Source organism: Macaca thibetana, chromosome 13 (assembly GCF_024542745.1).
Source record: "Macaca thibetana thibetana isolate TM-01 chromosome 13, ASM2454274v1, whole genome shotgun sequence".
Lineage (NCBI taxonomy): Eukaryota > Metazoa > Chordata > Mammalia > Primates > Cercopithecidae > Macaca > Macaca thibetana.
The window spans coordinates 81,731,652-81,745,300 of record NC_065590.1 but is presented as its reverse complement, the minus strand read 5'-3'; the positions used below and the strand labels follow the sequence as shown (position 1 = coordinate 81,745,300).

Here is a 13,649-nt window from a genome sequence, read left to right as displayed (position 1 = left end):
CCTGACATCTAGTGGCGGCTTTAGGAAACTGTAGGTACATGACTTGTATCACTTTCTGAAAGAAAACCAAAACCAAAACTGAACACGAAAACATAAATGGCGGGGAGGCGTTGGACGCCTGTGTATATAAATTGTGCTGGGTATAATTCATTCGCTCAATATATTTTAGGTGCCTACCATGCACCAAGCAGTATTTTACGTACTGGGAATTCGGTGGAGAACAAGATAAAGTCCAGCCTTTGTGGAGTTTACATTTTTGTGACATGATTAACTTTATTTGAAGGAAAAGACTTTAAAAGTTTATAGCCTTCTAACCACTTAAAAGCACTTTTCCATATATTATCTTTAAAAAAAAAATCCTGAGACAATTAAGACAGGTTTTATTATCACCATTTTACAGAAAGGCAAACTGAGGTCTTTTTTTTTTTTTTTTTGAGACGGAGTCTTGCTCTGTCACCCAGGCTGGAGTGCAGTGGTGCAATCTCGGCTCGCTGCAACCTCCACCCTCCACCTCCCAGGTTCAAGCATTTCTTCTACCTCAGCCTCCCAAGTAGCTGGGATTACCACAACACTCAGCTAATTTTTGTATTTTTAGTAGAGACAGGGTTTCACCATATTGGTCAAGTCGGTCTTGAACTCCTGACCTCAGGTGATCCACCCAACTTGGCCTCCCAAAGTGCTGGGATTACAGGCGTGAGCCACGGCACCAGGTCTGGAGTCCACACATTTTCTAAAGAGTCAGACTTTGATTTGTACTAATTTATTATTTTGCTCACTACACACAAAATGAAATATTGGTGAGCCTATCAGAAAAGTCTATCAACAGCATTAACCTTCAATCTTTTGATGAACTAAATTCTGGTTAGCCTACTGCAACTACATAAAACTGGCTTCTTCACTGTCACTCAAACCTATTTGCAAACGCACAAAGTACTATGTGAACACTGTTAGGACCTTGCAGAGTAGTAGAAAATCTTCAATAAGTATTTGCTGAATTAATGAATAATTAAGAATCTTAGCAAGCGTTAAGAATTGCTATTCATGGCTGGGCACAGTGGCTCAAGCCTGTAATCTCAGCACTTTGGGTAGCCAAGGCAGGCGGATTGCTTGAGGTCAGGGGTTCGAGACCAGCCTGGTCAACATGGCGAAACCACATCTCTACAAAAAATATGAAAAGTTAGCCAGGCATGGTGGCACGCACCTGTAGTCCCAGCTACTCAGGAGGCTGAGGCATGAGAATTGCATGAGCCTGGGAGGAGGAGGTTGCAGTGAGCTGAGATCACACCAGTGCACTCCAGCCTGGGCAACAGAGCAAGACTCTGTCTCCAAAAAAAGAAATGCTACTCATATGTTTGTATTTGTACTCTGCATTGCACTCTGCACATTTCTTAATACTTGGTGTTGTATTTTTAGTTTGCTTTCATATAGCTAAAACTCTTTATGTCCTCCTAATACAGTGGTTCTGTAAACTGATGAGATATATTAGGGAACTTTTTCAAAAGGTGGATTCTTAGGCCACCTCCAGAATTATGATTAAGTTGACCTAGAATGGAAGTAACTTGGTCATCTGTACTGGTTTTTTTTTTTTTTTTTTTTTTTTTTTTGATGGAGTTTCGCTCTTGTTGCCTAGGCTGGAGTACAATGGCGTGATCTTGGCTCACTGCAACCTCTGCCTCCCAGGTTAAAGCAATTCTCCTGTCTCCGCCTCCCGAGTAGCTGGGATTACAGGCATGCATCACCACACCCAGCTAATTTTGTATTATTAGTAGAGATGGGGTTTCTGCATATTGGTCAGGCTGGTCTCGAGTTCCAGACCGCAGGTGATCTGCCTGCCTCAGCCTCCCAAAGTTCTGGAATCACAGGCATGAGCCACCGCGCCCGGCTCTTCTGTACTTTTTAAGGCTTTCTGAGTGATCTTGGTATCAGCCAAGTTTGGGAACCATTAACACGTATTGAATACAGAAAAAAAAATCTATAAGACATAGAAACTCAAAGTTGAAAGGAACCTCAAAAGCAAAAGTTATCTAGTCAAACTAAATATAATTAACTGCTCAACATCTCATCTGAATCTAAAAGAGAATCTACCAAAGTTTGTTTTTTTTGTTTTTTTTTTCTTGGGTGGTCTGCTGACTATATTCTTGGCTTGGGAGTAATTCAGACTAATAAATAGTTAAACTATAAAATCTAAATTCTAGGTAGTATCGTGTAGAGTTGAAGACACTTGTAGAACAAGTTACTAGAGCTGACCAGTATCTGGTTCTCCTCTCCTTCCTAGGTACACAGAAGGCTATTAAGGTTTAAAATTAGGTGGGGCTGTGAGGCATTTCTGAAGCAAAGCACAGAAGAATGGCTCTGAGCTGTCCCTACACCTTCTTTGACTGCTGCAGCAATAAGGAGGGCTCATGTGAAGATGGTGGAGCCAGAAGAGTAAAGGAGCCTACACCATCGAACCACTGCCCAGGTCAGCTGCTCCCGTCATTCCAATCCACAACGGACTCTGTGTGAGCAACAAATAAACATTTATGAGCTGAACCACTGAGATTCGGTTGTTAACCTGCTACTATACTATTACTCGTGCTATCCTGAATGTGTAATATTCATATCCCAGGACCCGTAGTTAGCCTCCTACCTTACAGGATTTCTCCACAAGAATGCTCAAAGCAGCACTGTAGGCTGTAGTGAAAAACTGGAAATAATGTCCAGCAATGAAGAATGAATTACTTGCAGAAAAGTCATTCAGTGGAATACCATTGGAGGTTTTGGATAAATTTCAAAAACATTATTTAATAAAGTAATAAACTTACAGAACGCTATGTAAAGCATGACCATTTATATATAGTTTTAACATATCTGATTTTTATGGATGTATAAATATCTAATAAAAGTATTTTTAAAAAGTAAAAAATCATGGATACCAAACAAATGTTAGTGCCTACCTTTTGGGAGAAGGAAAAGGTGATTAGATGAAGAAGAGGAACACAGGAGACTACAGTTTTATCTACAATGTTTTATTCATTTTTAAAAAAAAGATCCAGGCTGGGCACGGTGGCTTACACTTGTAATTCTAGGAAGCTGAGGCAGATGGATCACCTGAAGTTGGGAGTTCAAGACCAGCCTGACCAACATGGTGAAACCCCATCTCTACTAAAAATACAAAATTAACCAAGCGTGGTGGCACATGTCTGTAATCCCAGCTACTCGGGAGGCTGAGGCAGGAGAATCGCTTGAACCTGGGAAGTGAAGATTGCAGTGAGCCGAAATCACACCACTGCACTCCAGCCTAGGCAACAAGAGTGAAATTCTGTCTCAAAACAAAAAACAAAACGAAACAAACAAAAAAAAATCCAAGGTAAACATTGACCAAACTTGCCAGTTAAAAGACTATCAGGTTATCAGGTTAGATTTTTAAAATCCAGCTTATAATTTACAAGAAACATAGTCAAAACCTAAACACACAGAAAAGTTGAAGGTAAAAGTTTAGAAAAAGTTATGCCAAGCACAAACCTAGCAAAAGATATTGAAAGATGTTACTGGTAGATAAAATAGACTTGAAAACAAATAAAATATTAAGGACAAATAGAGTCACTATACAAGAATAAATTTTCACTGTCCTAGTGAAGTATGTATAATTTTGAGTAAGTAAGGCTATATATGATTTGAGCAACATAATTAACAAACTTGACCTAATGGACATATATTCATCCACTACGTAACTGTGCATCCAACAAGCATAGAATAAACCTTGTTTTCAAGCTTACATGGAACATAATATAAACCTGTCTAGTATAATATATACTAGACAATAAATATCTTAACCAATTTTTAAAAATTGAAAAATACAGACCATTTTCCAGACTAAAAGTAAGTTATAAAGAATAACGAAAAGGCAACTAGAAAACCTCTGTATGTCTGGAAATTAAGAAAGTATATACTTCTCAAAGAAGAATCCTAAAATAACTTAGGAAATATTTAGAAGTAAACAACAAAAAATATTATATGGTAAAACCTGGGTAATACCCAGATAGGGTTCAGATAAATTTATAGCCTTAAATGTTTCTACTAGGGGAAAAAAACCACAAAAATAAAAAAAAAAAACTGAAATCTTCAGGCTTAGATGGCTCCATTAGTGAGTTTCATCAAAAATTTACAAAGAAAATAACTCCAATCTTGAACAAGCTCTTCCAAAAATATAAAAAGAGAGAATGCTTCTCCATTTTGTAAGAATCGCACACTGGGTGATAAAAACAACAAAACAAAAATAACCCCAAATCAAGGGAAGTTATAGGAGAGTTTCACTCAAAAACATAGCCAAAATCTAAACGAAATATTAGCAAACAAAATCCAGCAGTGTATTCAAACAATGGCCAACTCAGATTTATTCTGGGAAGGTAAAGATGATGTTAAAAAACACTTAATGTAATTCACTACGATAATAGAATAAAGAAAAAGTCTTTGATCATCAATAGAGAAAATCATATAATCATCTCAATACAGAAAAAGTCTTTGATAAAAGTCAGTATCCATTCATGACAAAAAGAAAGCATTTTTTATTTCTAGCAAACTAGAAATAAAAGGGAACCTCTTAAACCTGATAAATAGTTTATACAAAACCTACATCAAATAACATACTAAATGAATGCCGAAAGCATTCTCTGTGGGATTAGTAATAACACAAAAATGCCTTTAAACCACTTCTATTGAGCATTGCACCGGAGGGGCTAGCCAGCATAGTAAGACACCCGCCCACCCTGCAAAAAGTATGATTAATTTTCAAAAGTATAAGGTACGGAAGAGAAGACACAAAGCAGTCATTATTTGCCGATTATATAATTATTTATAGAAAATTCAAAAGAATCTGAGTATAAAGTATCAGAATTAACAAACAATTTAAGCAAGACGACTGCCTAGATAGTGGACTAAAATACAAAAACTATTTGCATTTCCATACACTAGTAACAAACTGTTAAGAAATATAATTCAGAAAATATTCCATTTGCATTACAGCATATGCTTACCAAAACACATCGAACTGTACACTTAAAGTAGGTGTGTTTTATTACATGTAAAGTATATCTTAAATAACTGTAGGAAAAAGGACACTACTGACACTTTTTGTAACAGCAATTACAAATGTCAAGTGACATAAGAGTTAATCTAACATATAAAGACTTTTCTGGGGAACAATGATAAAACTTTACTTAAAGCTATAAAAAGATATTTAAATAAATGCAAAGACACATTCGTGGAATGAAAGCTTTAAAACCAGAAGGATGTCAGTTCTCCCTAATTTGATCTTTAGATTCAGTGAATCTCTGATCAAAAATCTCAACAAAATTTTATGAGGAACTCAGTAAGATGAGTCTAAACTTTATATGAAAGAGCAAAGAGCTAGTAACAGACAAGACACTCAGAAAAAGTAGATTACTTAGTCCCTTATGGTAATTGACACAGTGAGATATTGGCATAGGGATAGGCAATTCGACCAAAGGAGCAGAATAAAGAACCCAGAAGCCAGCCTGTGCATATTTGGAAACTTCATTTTTTACAATGGTGGCATTGTAGTCAGTGGGGAAATGATGGATTATCTATTGAATGACCCTGAGACAAGTTATTATTCAAATGCACAAAGCGAGGGGCTGGGGAAGAGAACTGGATATTCTACATCACATCACACACAAAAATCCATTCCAAATGAATTAAAGACATATGTGAAAAGGCCATCTTTAAAACCTAAAGAAAAAAGTAAGGAGAAAACCACTATAATGTTGAGACAGGCAAGGAAAAACACGAATCAAAAAGGAAAAAGGTTAACAGATTTAACAAAAAAATTGGATTATAGGCAACAGATAAACTGTGCTATGGAACACTATGTAGGGGTGGAGGACATCCTTTTTCCCAACAAGAAGAAAGCAATGAGAAACTACAGGAAAAACAACAACAACTGTACAAGAAAATCAATCCAGTTAAAAATTCAATAGGAATGATTTTCAGCAATCGATGGTAAGTAAGAAAGAAAAGCCCAGTGAACTCCAAAGACAGAGTAACTGCACAAAAGGATCCACAGAATCGCAGCATACTATGTGACTGTGTAATGAAGGATACTACCTGTAAATGTCATTATTTGGTTTTATTAGATTTAACCCTTGATCAATCTCAGAAGACTTAGTTATGGTTATTGAAGAGAACAGAAATATTATCAGCTTTGACAACATAACAATAAGGGCACAGATGGCAGATGTTAGGAGGCAAAGGAAAAGTAGACAGAAGATGCTAATTTTCTCAGTTTACAAAGTGGAAGTCAAAAAGAAGTTATAAGAAACAGAGTTTTTAAAATATTATTTAAAATTAAAAAGGTAACCAACTTAAAAATGGTGATATAATTATGAAAAACAGGGATGGGTTGGTATGTAGAGTTAAAAATGAGGCTGATTCCTTATACCACAAAAGTAAGTCAATAATGTCTAAAATTGGCTGGGCGCAGTGGCTCATGCCTGTAATCCCAGCACTTTGGGAGGCTGAGGCAGGTGGATCACTTGAACCCAGAGTTCAAGACCAGCCTAGGCAACATGGCGAAACACCATCTCTACCAAAAATTAAAAAACAATTAGCTGAGCATGGTGGCCTGCACCTACAGTCTCAGCTACTTGTGAGGCTGAAGTGGGAGGATTGCTTGAACCTGGGAGGCGGAAGCTGCAGTGAGCTGAGATCACACCACTGCACTCCAGACTGGGTGATGAAGCGAGACCCTGTCTCAAAAAATAATAATGATAACAATGTCTAAAACTGATAAGTCAAGAAATAGTGCTCCAAACATATTATTTAGAAATATAGAGATAACTATTAGTAGATTTAAAACCCAAAGGACAGTGAAGTGTGGGAGGGTATGTTGCATTCATTATAAGCTCTTGTGTGACTGAATTTTTAATTCACATGCATGGGTTATTTTAATAAATATAAACAGATTTCTAAATAATTGAAAGAAAAAAGGAAAAAGATCAAGATTCTCTAGAGTTCATTTAGTCAAACACCTTCCATCAGGGAGGTGAAAGAAAATGAATGCCCACTCCAACAGAAAAACTTCTAAACATCTGATAAAGATTCGTGATCCAAAACCCTACCAAATTTATTCATCAGGGAAGCATATTATCATCATTTAATTCAGAGTGAAGAAAGCAGTTTACAGGCTGAATCTTACCCTTCACTGTTTCTCTTCCTCCCTACTTTCCTTTCTCTATTTCTCAACTTTATTGTTCTCCTCTAGCTTTGCTTTACTTAGCATGAATATTCAAACTAAATACATACAAATAAATACATACAAAGTACCAGTTTTATTTGTAGAATATAGTCTTATGTTTCCTAATTTTCTCTCAATACAAAAAGAGCAAATTAAGTTGATTTTCATTTCCATCTTGTCTACATTAACTTAAAAGTCTCTACGGGCATTACTGCTGTAGAGAAAAAGATCTCTACCACCGATTTAAGGAATGAACCCAAAACCACAAAAGGCAACCCACCTAAAACCAGAACAGTAATTACTCTTCAATGGGCTCATGTTTCTGGAGGCTGCCATATTACTCAGGCTTCAGGAATCAGGAGCTAGGTTTCCACGTGGACACTTAAGGTGATTTACAGAGAAGAAAGCTTGACGTCTAAGTTCCCCCAAAAGAAAGTAAAAACCCGAAAAGTTCAATGTTCATGTTAAGTGATGTCTGGTTTTGATCCACAGGAATTTCACAAGGCCCCCATTTCAGTGTGATCCACAGGCACTTCCAGGGGTATACTTACACTATATGTGCAAGGTCAAGTGGTTTCTCTGGTTGCTCAGGAAAAACAGGATGCGGGGGTTCTCTCGTGGGTACACACCCCAAAGATTTACTAATTGCATGGCTCAGCTTCTTTGCAGGAGATTTCTGTGTCAAAGTAGAAAACAGTAAGGAATTAACTCTTCAAAAGAATGAAAGGAACTTCAAAAAAAAAATTTTGTGACAAGAGTGTAAAAACATCTTTTCAAATGCAAATCAAGTTTCATTATTGTCAACATCATTGGGCCTTGCAGAAAGGAACCGCCAGTTGTCCCAAGGTCATCTGTGGTCCTTCATTTCTGCAGTTCCTCCTTCATGTTTACTATAAAGTCACACTATCAAGTAATGTCAACTTTCCTTCTGGACATCTCTGTGTACTCTTGGCAAGAACTCCCTCCTTTGATGCTTCTAGATCATTTTTGCTAAGATGTTAAAGTTAATTCCCTGACCAGAGTCAGAACTTTTTGATGGAGGCCAGGTGCGGTGGCTCATACCTGTAATCCCAACGCTTTGGAAGGCTGAGGCGGGTGGATCACCTGAGGTCGGGAGTTCGAGACTAGCCCGACCAACATGTTGAAACCACGTCTCTACTAAAAATACTAAATTAACCAGGCATGGTGGTGCGAGCCTGTAATCCCAGCTACATGGGAGGCTGAGGCAGGAAAATTGCTTGAACCTGGGAGGCGGAGGTTGCAGTGAGCCAAGATCACGCCATTGTACTTCAGCCTGGGCAACAAGAGCAAAACTCTGTCTCAAAAAAAAAAAGAACTTTTTGATGGGCTACAATACTAAAAGGCTAAGAGCACACAGCTTATGGATGTTAGCAAATTAGCTAAGTTACAACCCCAAGATGTTAGGATATTCCCAAACAAACATGAGGCAGAACATTTGATATTAAGGGTCTGGTTATGTAGCTGGATACAGAGTACGTTCACAATATGCAGACCCAGGACTCTACATTACGATATATAAAGCTACAAAAATAAGTTGGCATACCAATACATTCTTCTGGAAGGTAGAATAATACCCACCAAAGACTACCAAGTCTAAGAGTCAATCATAAATATGCACAAAAGTAAACAACATGCCACAATCAGGTTAAATAGAACATTCACTTCTTTTTTCTTTTCTTTTTTTTTGAGATGGAGTCTTGTTCTGCTACCCAGCCTGGAAAGCAATGGTGTGATCTCGGCTCACTGCAACTCCGCCTCCCGGGTTCAAGCAATTCTCCTGTCTCAGCCTCCCGAGTAGCTGGGATTACAGGCGCCTACCACCATGCCCGGCTAATTTTTGTATTTTTAGAAGAGACAGGGTTTCACCATGTTGGTCAGACTGGTCTCAAACTCCAGACCTCAGGTGATCCACCTGCCTCAGCCTCCCAAAGTGCTGGGATTACAGGTGTAAGCCACCACACCCAGCCTAGAACCTTCACTTCTAAAACTCATATTTAAAGGAGGCTCCTTTTATACAGATTATACTGTCCACCCAATTCCCCTAAAATAACACTGTTATCTGAGATTTTCTTGGCAGGATATTAACTGTAAAAAAGTTTAACTATTTCATTCTGCTGCCTCTGCAGTTTATTATCATATGTGCCACTTAAATTGGAAAATAAAACATGGTTGCAGTTGTCTGCCTCATCAATGCCACGTCCCCAGTAGACTTCTATATGCTGCTTGCTGTAGTATTTTAACACAAAATAAACAAAAATCTGTTTGCCTGTAAGACCATACAGGCACAGTTAATGAATACTTATTTATAATAAAGACTCAATAATACAATTTTTTCAGAAACTTTGTATATTGGCTCCAAATCACCTACTACTATTCCCTTCAACACATTAAATTCTGGGAAAACTTGGTCAGGCACAGTGGCTCACTCCTATAATCCCAGCACTTTGGGAGGCAGAGGCAGGTGCATTACTTGAGCCCAGGAGTTTGAGATCAGCCTAAGCAACATGGCGAAACCCTGTCTCTACAAAAAGTATCAAAAAAATTAGTTGGTGCGGTGGCATGTACCTGTAATCCCAGTTACTCGGGAAGCTGAGGTGGGAGGATCACTTCATCCTGGGTCGTCGAGGCTGCAGTGAGCTGAGATTGTGCCAACTGCACCCCACCCTGGGCGACAGAGTAAGACCCTGTTCCCCCTCCCCCCCAAAAAAAAATTCTGGGAAAAGTCTAGATGTAACCTAATTTCCTGAAAGTATATAAAGCGAAACATAGCAGAAATTCTCAACTTCTCCCCTAACTTCTTTCCATTTTCCTTTTGCCCATCAAGAAGTCATGACGTGACGCTGAATTTTCCCGCACTACAACAGTTTCTGCACTGCCCCCAGAGATCATGTCACCCTTCTGCTTAACACCCTTCAAAGGCTGATAGTCACTTACAGAATGAGATCTAAATAAATGCCTTCATTTTCCATACAAAAGCTTTCACACCTGACTCCTGCCTCTCTCTCTTTCCACTTCCCACTCACGTAAATGATGAGCTGCTCACAGTTAACTCAATATACACTGTGCTCTTTTAGATTTCTGTATCTTGGCACATGCCTTTTCCAGGTCTCCCTTTCCCAATCTACCTTTCTGTACATTTTTTGCTCATCTCTCAAGCCTGCTGGTCAGCATCCCTTCCTCTGTGAAAACTTTCCTCACTGCTCCATACGACAGCAAGTGCCTTTCCAGGCTACCCATTTACCTGTACCTATTTCCACTGTTTCACTTACCATGCTATACTGCAATTTTTATTTTTATTTATTTATGTCTTTATTTGAGACAGAGTCTCGATCTGTCACCAGGCTAGAGTGCAGTGGCGCGATCTCGGCTCACTGCAACCACCGCCTCCCAGGTTCAAGCGATTCTTCTGCCTCAGCCTCCCGATTTGCTGAACTACAGGTGCATGCCACCACGCCTGGCTAATTTTTGTATTTTTAGTAGATATGGGGTTTCACCATGTTGGCCAGGATGGTCTTGATCTCCTGACTTCGCGAACCGCCCGCCTCAGTCTCCCAAAGTGCTGGGATTACAGGCGTGAGCCACCACGCCCAGCCCCATACTGCAGTTTTTAATTTGTTTGTCCATCTCTGTTATACTGCTGCTTCTGAGGGTACAATTTACATCTTATTCATCTTTGTATTTGAACAAATTATCTACCTAGATGAATTTTCCAGATTGCTTTTACCTACCTAGTAAAACCATATAAATCTTTTTTTATTTTTTGAGGATTACAAGTAGAGGCAATCAGAGGATATCAAAGAGAACACCTTACTTTCACCTTTATAAGGAAACACTACATCTGTCATCCATGTATTAATTTCATGATTTTTTGCTGTATCGGCCATGAATTCATGTAATGTATGTGAAACGTATTGTCACACAGACTACTTTAGCTCCATCCTAAAAAAATAGCCATGAAATAGAAAGGTAAAATCAATAAATCAAGATGAATTCCAAATAATTAAAGCACACCAAGGGAAGCTTGGTATGTATGGGAAGGAAAAAAACTGAAGTAAAGACATGTAATTGGAGTATTAACTAAGGCCTAAAAAAAGATACTACCTTAAAAATTTTAAAACTATGTATCCAATCAGGTTGTCTAAACACAAAAATAAGTGATTTCCTTAAAAGATCTCAGATTATGACTTGGACCTGAAGTGAAGTTTGATAATGAGTTAGTTTAGGAGGCTACTATAACAAAGTCTCTAAGCAAGAGTTTGAAAAATGCTGTGTCAAGACAGGGGGGGCATTAGCTCTTCTGTCCAGTCAGCCCCTAAGATGAAGCCCCAGACTCGAGAATCGACAACTAAAAATTTAAGGAAGCAAAGAGGGCGCGAGGGCAGAAGAAGAACACGACACGTGCAGGACCTGGAGTCTCCTCCACTTCATTCAAGCTCCTATATCAGAGACACTCTTTGAGGTTTTGGTACTTTCTCCCAACTTGCACTCTAAAACTGATTTAATGGAGAGGTCTTAACATAGAAAGTTAAATCTTCTCTAAATACTCTTAGGCAATGATTTCAAATAGGATATTGTGTTTTCAATACAGTAATCCACTTTACCGAATTTCAAAACATTTCCTATCCTCTGTTAAAAATACTACAGGTTATATTTTTAAAATATACCAGGCTGGGCATGGTGGCTCACGCCTATAATACCAGCACTTTGGGAGGTCAAGGTGGGAGGATTACCTGAGGCCAGGAGTTCATGATCAGCCTGGGCAACACAGTAAGACTCCATCTCAAAAAGAAAAAAAAAAAAATCCAAACATTAGCCAGGTGTGACGGCACGTGCTTGTAGTCCTAGCAACTCAGGAGGCTGAGGCGAGAGGATCGCTTGAGTCCAGGAGTCTGAGGCTGCAGTGAGCTATGACAGTGCTACTGTATTCCAGCCTAGGTGACAGACTGAGACCCTGTTTCTAAATATACATATCTATACACACACCAAAGAGTATAAAATGTGTACAGTGTTTTTTTTTAAACAGAGTTTCGCTCTTGTTGCCCAGTCTGAAGTGTAATGGCATGATCTCGGCTCGCTGCATCCTCTGCCTCCTGGATGCAAGCAGTTCTCCTGCCTCAGCCTCCCTAGTAGCTCAGACTACAGGCATACGCCATCACACCCAGCTAATTTTTGTATTTTTAGTAGAGACGGGGTTTCACCATGTTGGTCAGGCTGCCCTCAAACTCCTGACCTCAGGTGATCCACCCACCTCAGCCTCCCAAAGTGCTGGGATTACAGGCATGAGCCACCACACCCGGCTGTACAGTTTTAAAAGTTATAAAACAAATACCTACCTACCCACTATTCTGCCTGTGAAACAGAACATTCGTCACTCTGAAGACTCCTTATGGGCCCTCATCCTAATACTATATCCCACTCATACTCTACCCCCTCTTCTCCTGATAATCACTATCCTGGATTTCGTATTAATCATTTCTTTGACTTTATTATCTTAGCAATTACGTATAATACATTGTTTAGATACGTATAAAACCTGTATAGCTCTCTATATATTCTTCTGCAACTTGCTTCTTTCACTCAGTTATGTTACAACTTATCCATTTTGATGGATATAATTGCAATTCATTTTTTTCACTGCTTGATGTTATTTCATTGGTTAATTACACCGTAATTTATATATCCATTCCACTGCTGATGAACATTTGGGGTGTTTCCACATTTTCCATTCATTTGCAATGCTGGTATAACTTTCCTGTCCATGTCTCTTATGGCCATGTATAAGAATTTCCTAAGAGTGGAATTATTGGTTCATAGGGTTATGCACATTCAATTTTACTAAGCACTGCCAACTCGTTTTTACAAAGTGGTTACATTAATTTCCACTCTCATCAGCTGTGTGAAAGTTCCTTAAACTTCACATTCTGGCCAACTTTGTCACTGCCAGACATTTTAACATTTGCCAAGCTGGTGGGTGATGAATGGTACTGTGGTTTTAATTTGCAATTCCCTGGTTATTAAAAAGATTGAGCCTCTTTTCCTATGTTTATGGGCCATTTGTGTTTCTTCTTCTGTGAAATGCCTGTTCCTGTCTTTGTCATAGGGTTGCACTGGATTTTTTTTTTTTTTAACTGATTTGTTAGAGTTTATACTTTTTGTATTTTAACCCTAGGAAAGTTGTATCTTACAAACAACTCCTATTTTGAGGCTTGTTCGTCACTCTATGTTTCTGATGAACATCTTTAAGTATCAGTGGTCCCAGTTTAGTAATTTTTTCCTCTATATTCTGTCCTTTTTGTATCTTAAGGAATACTTCCCTCCGAGGCTATAAAGTATACTCCCAAATTACCGTCTAAAATGTTGTATAGTCTTCACTTTTCATATTTAAGTCTGAATC

The 13,649-nt window shown here is 38.6% G+C and overlaps 1 protein-coding gene across 19 annotated transcripts in view; it reads right to left on the bottom strand.

Annotated features, from left to right (window-relative positions):
• DTNB (dystrobrevin beta) overlaps positions 1-13,649 on the bottom strand; it is a 303,400-nt gene that overhangs the window by 148,242 nt on the left and 141,509 nt on the right. For all 19 annotated transcript variants that reach the window (XM_050753639.1, XM_050753647.1, XM_050753643.1 and 16 more), the window contains one exon: positions 7,786-7,910. In XM_050753639.1, the coding sequence (XP_050609596.1) occupies positions 7,786-7,910 (125 nt within the window). The remainder of the gene's footprint in view (positions 1-7,785; positions 7,911-13,649) is intronic.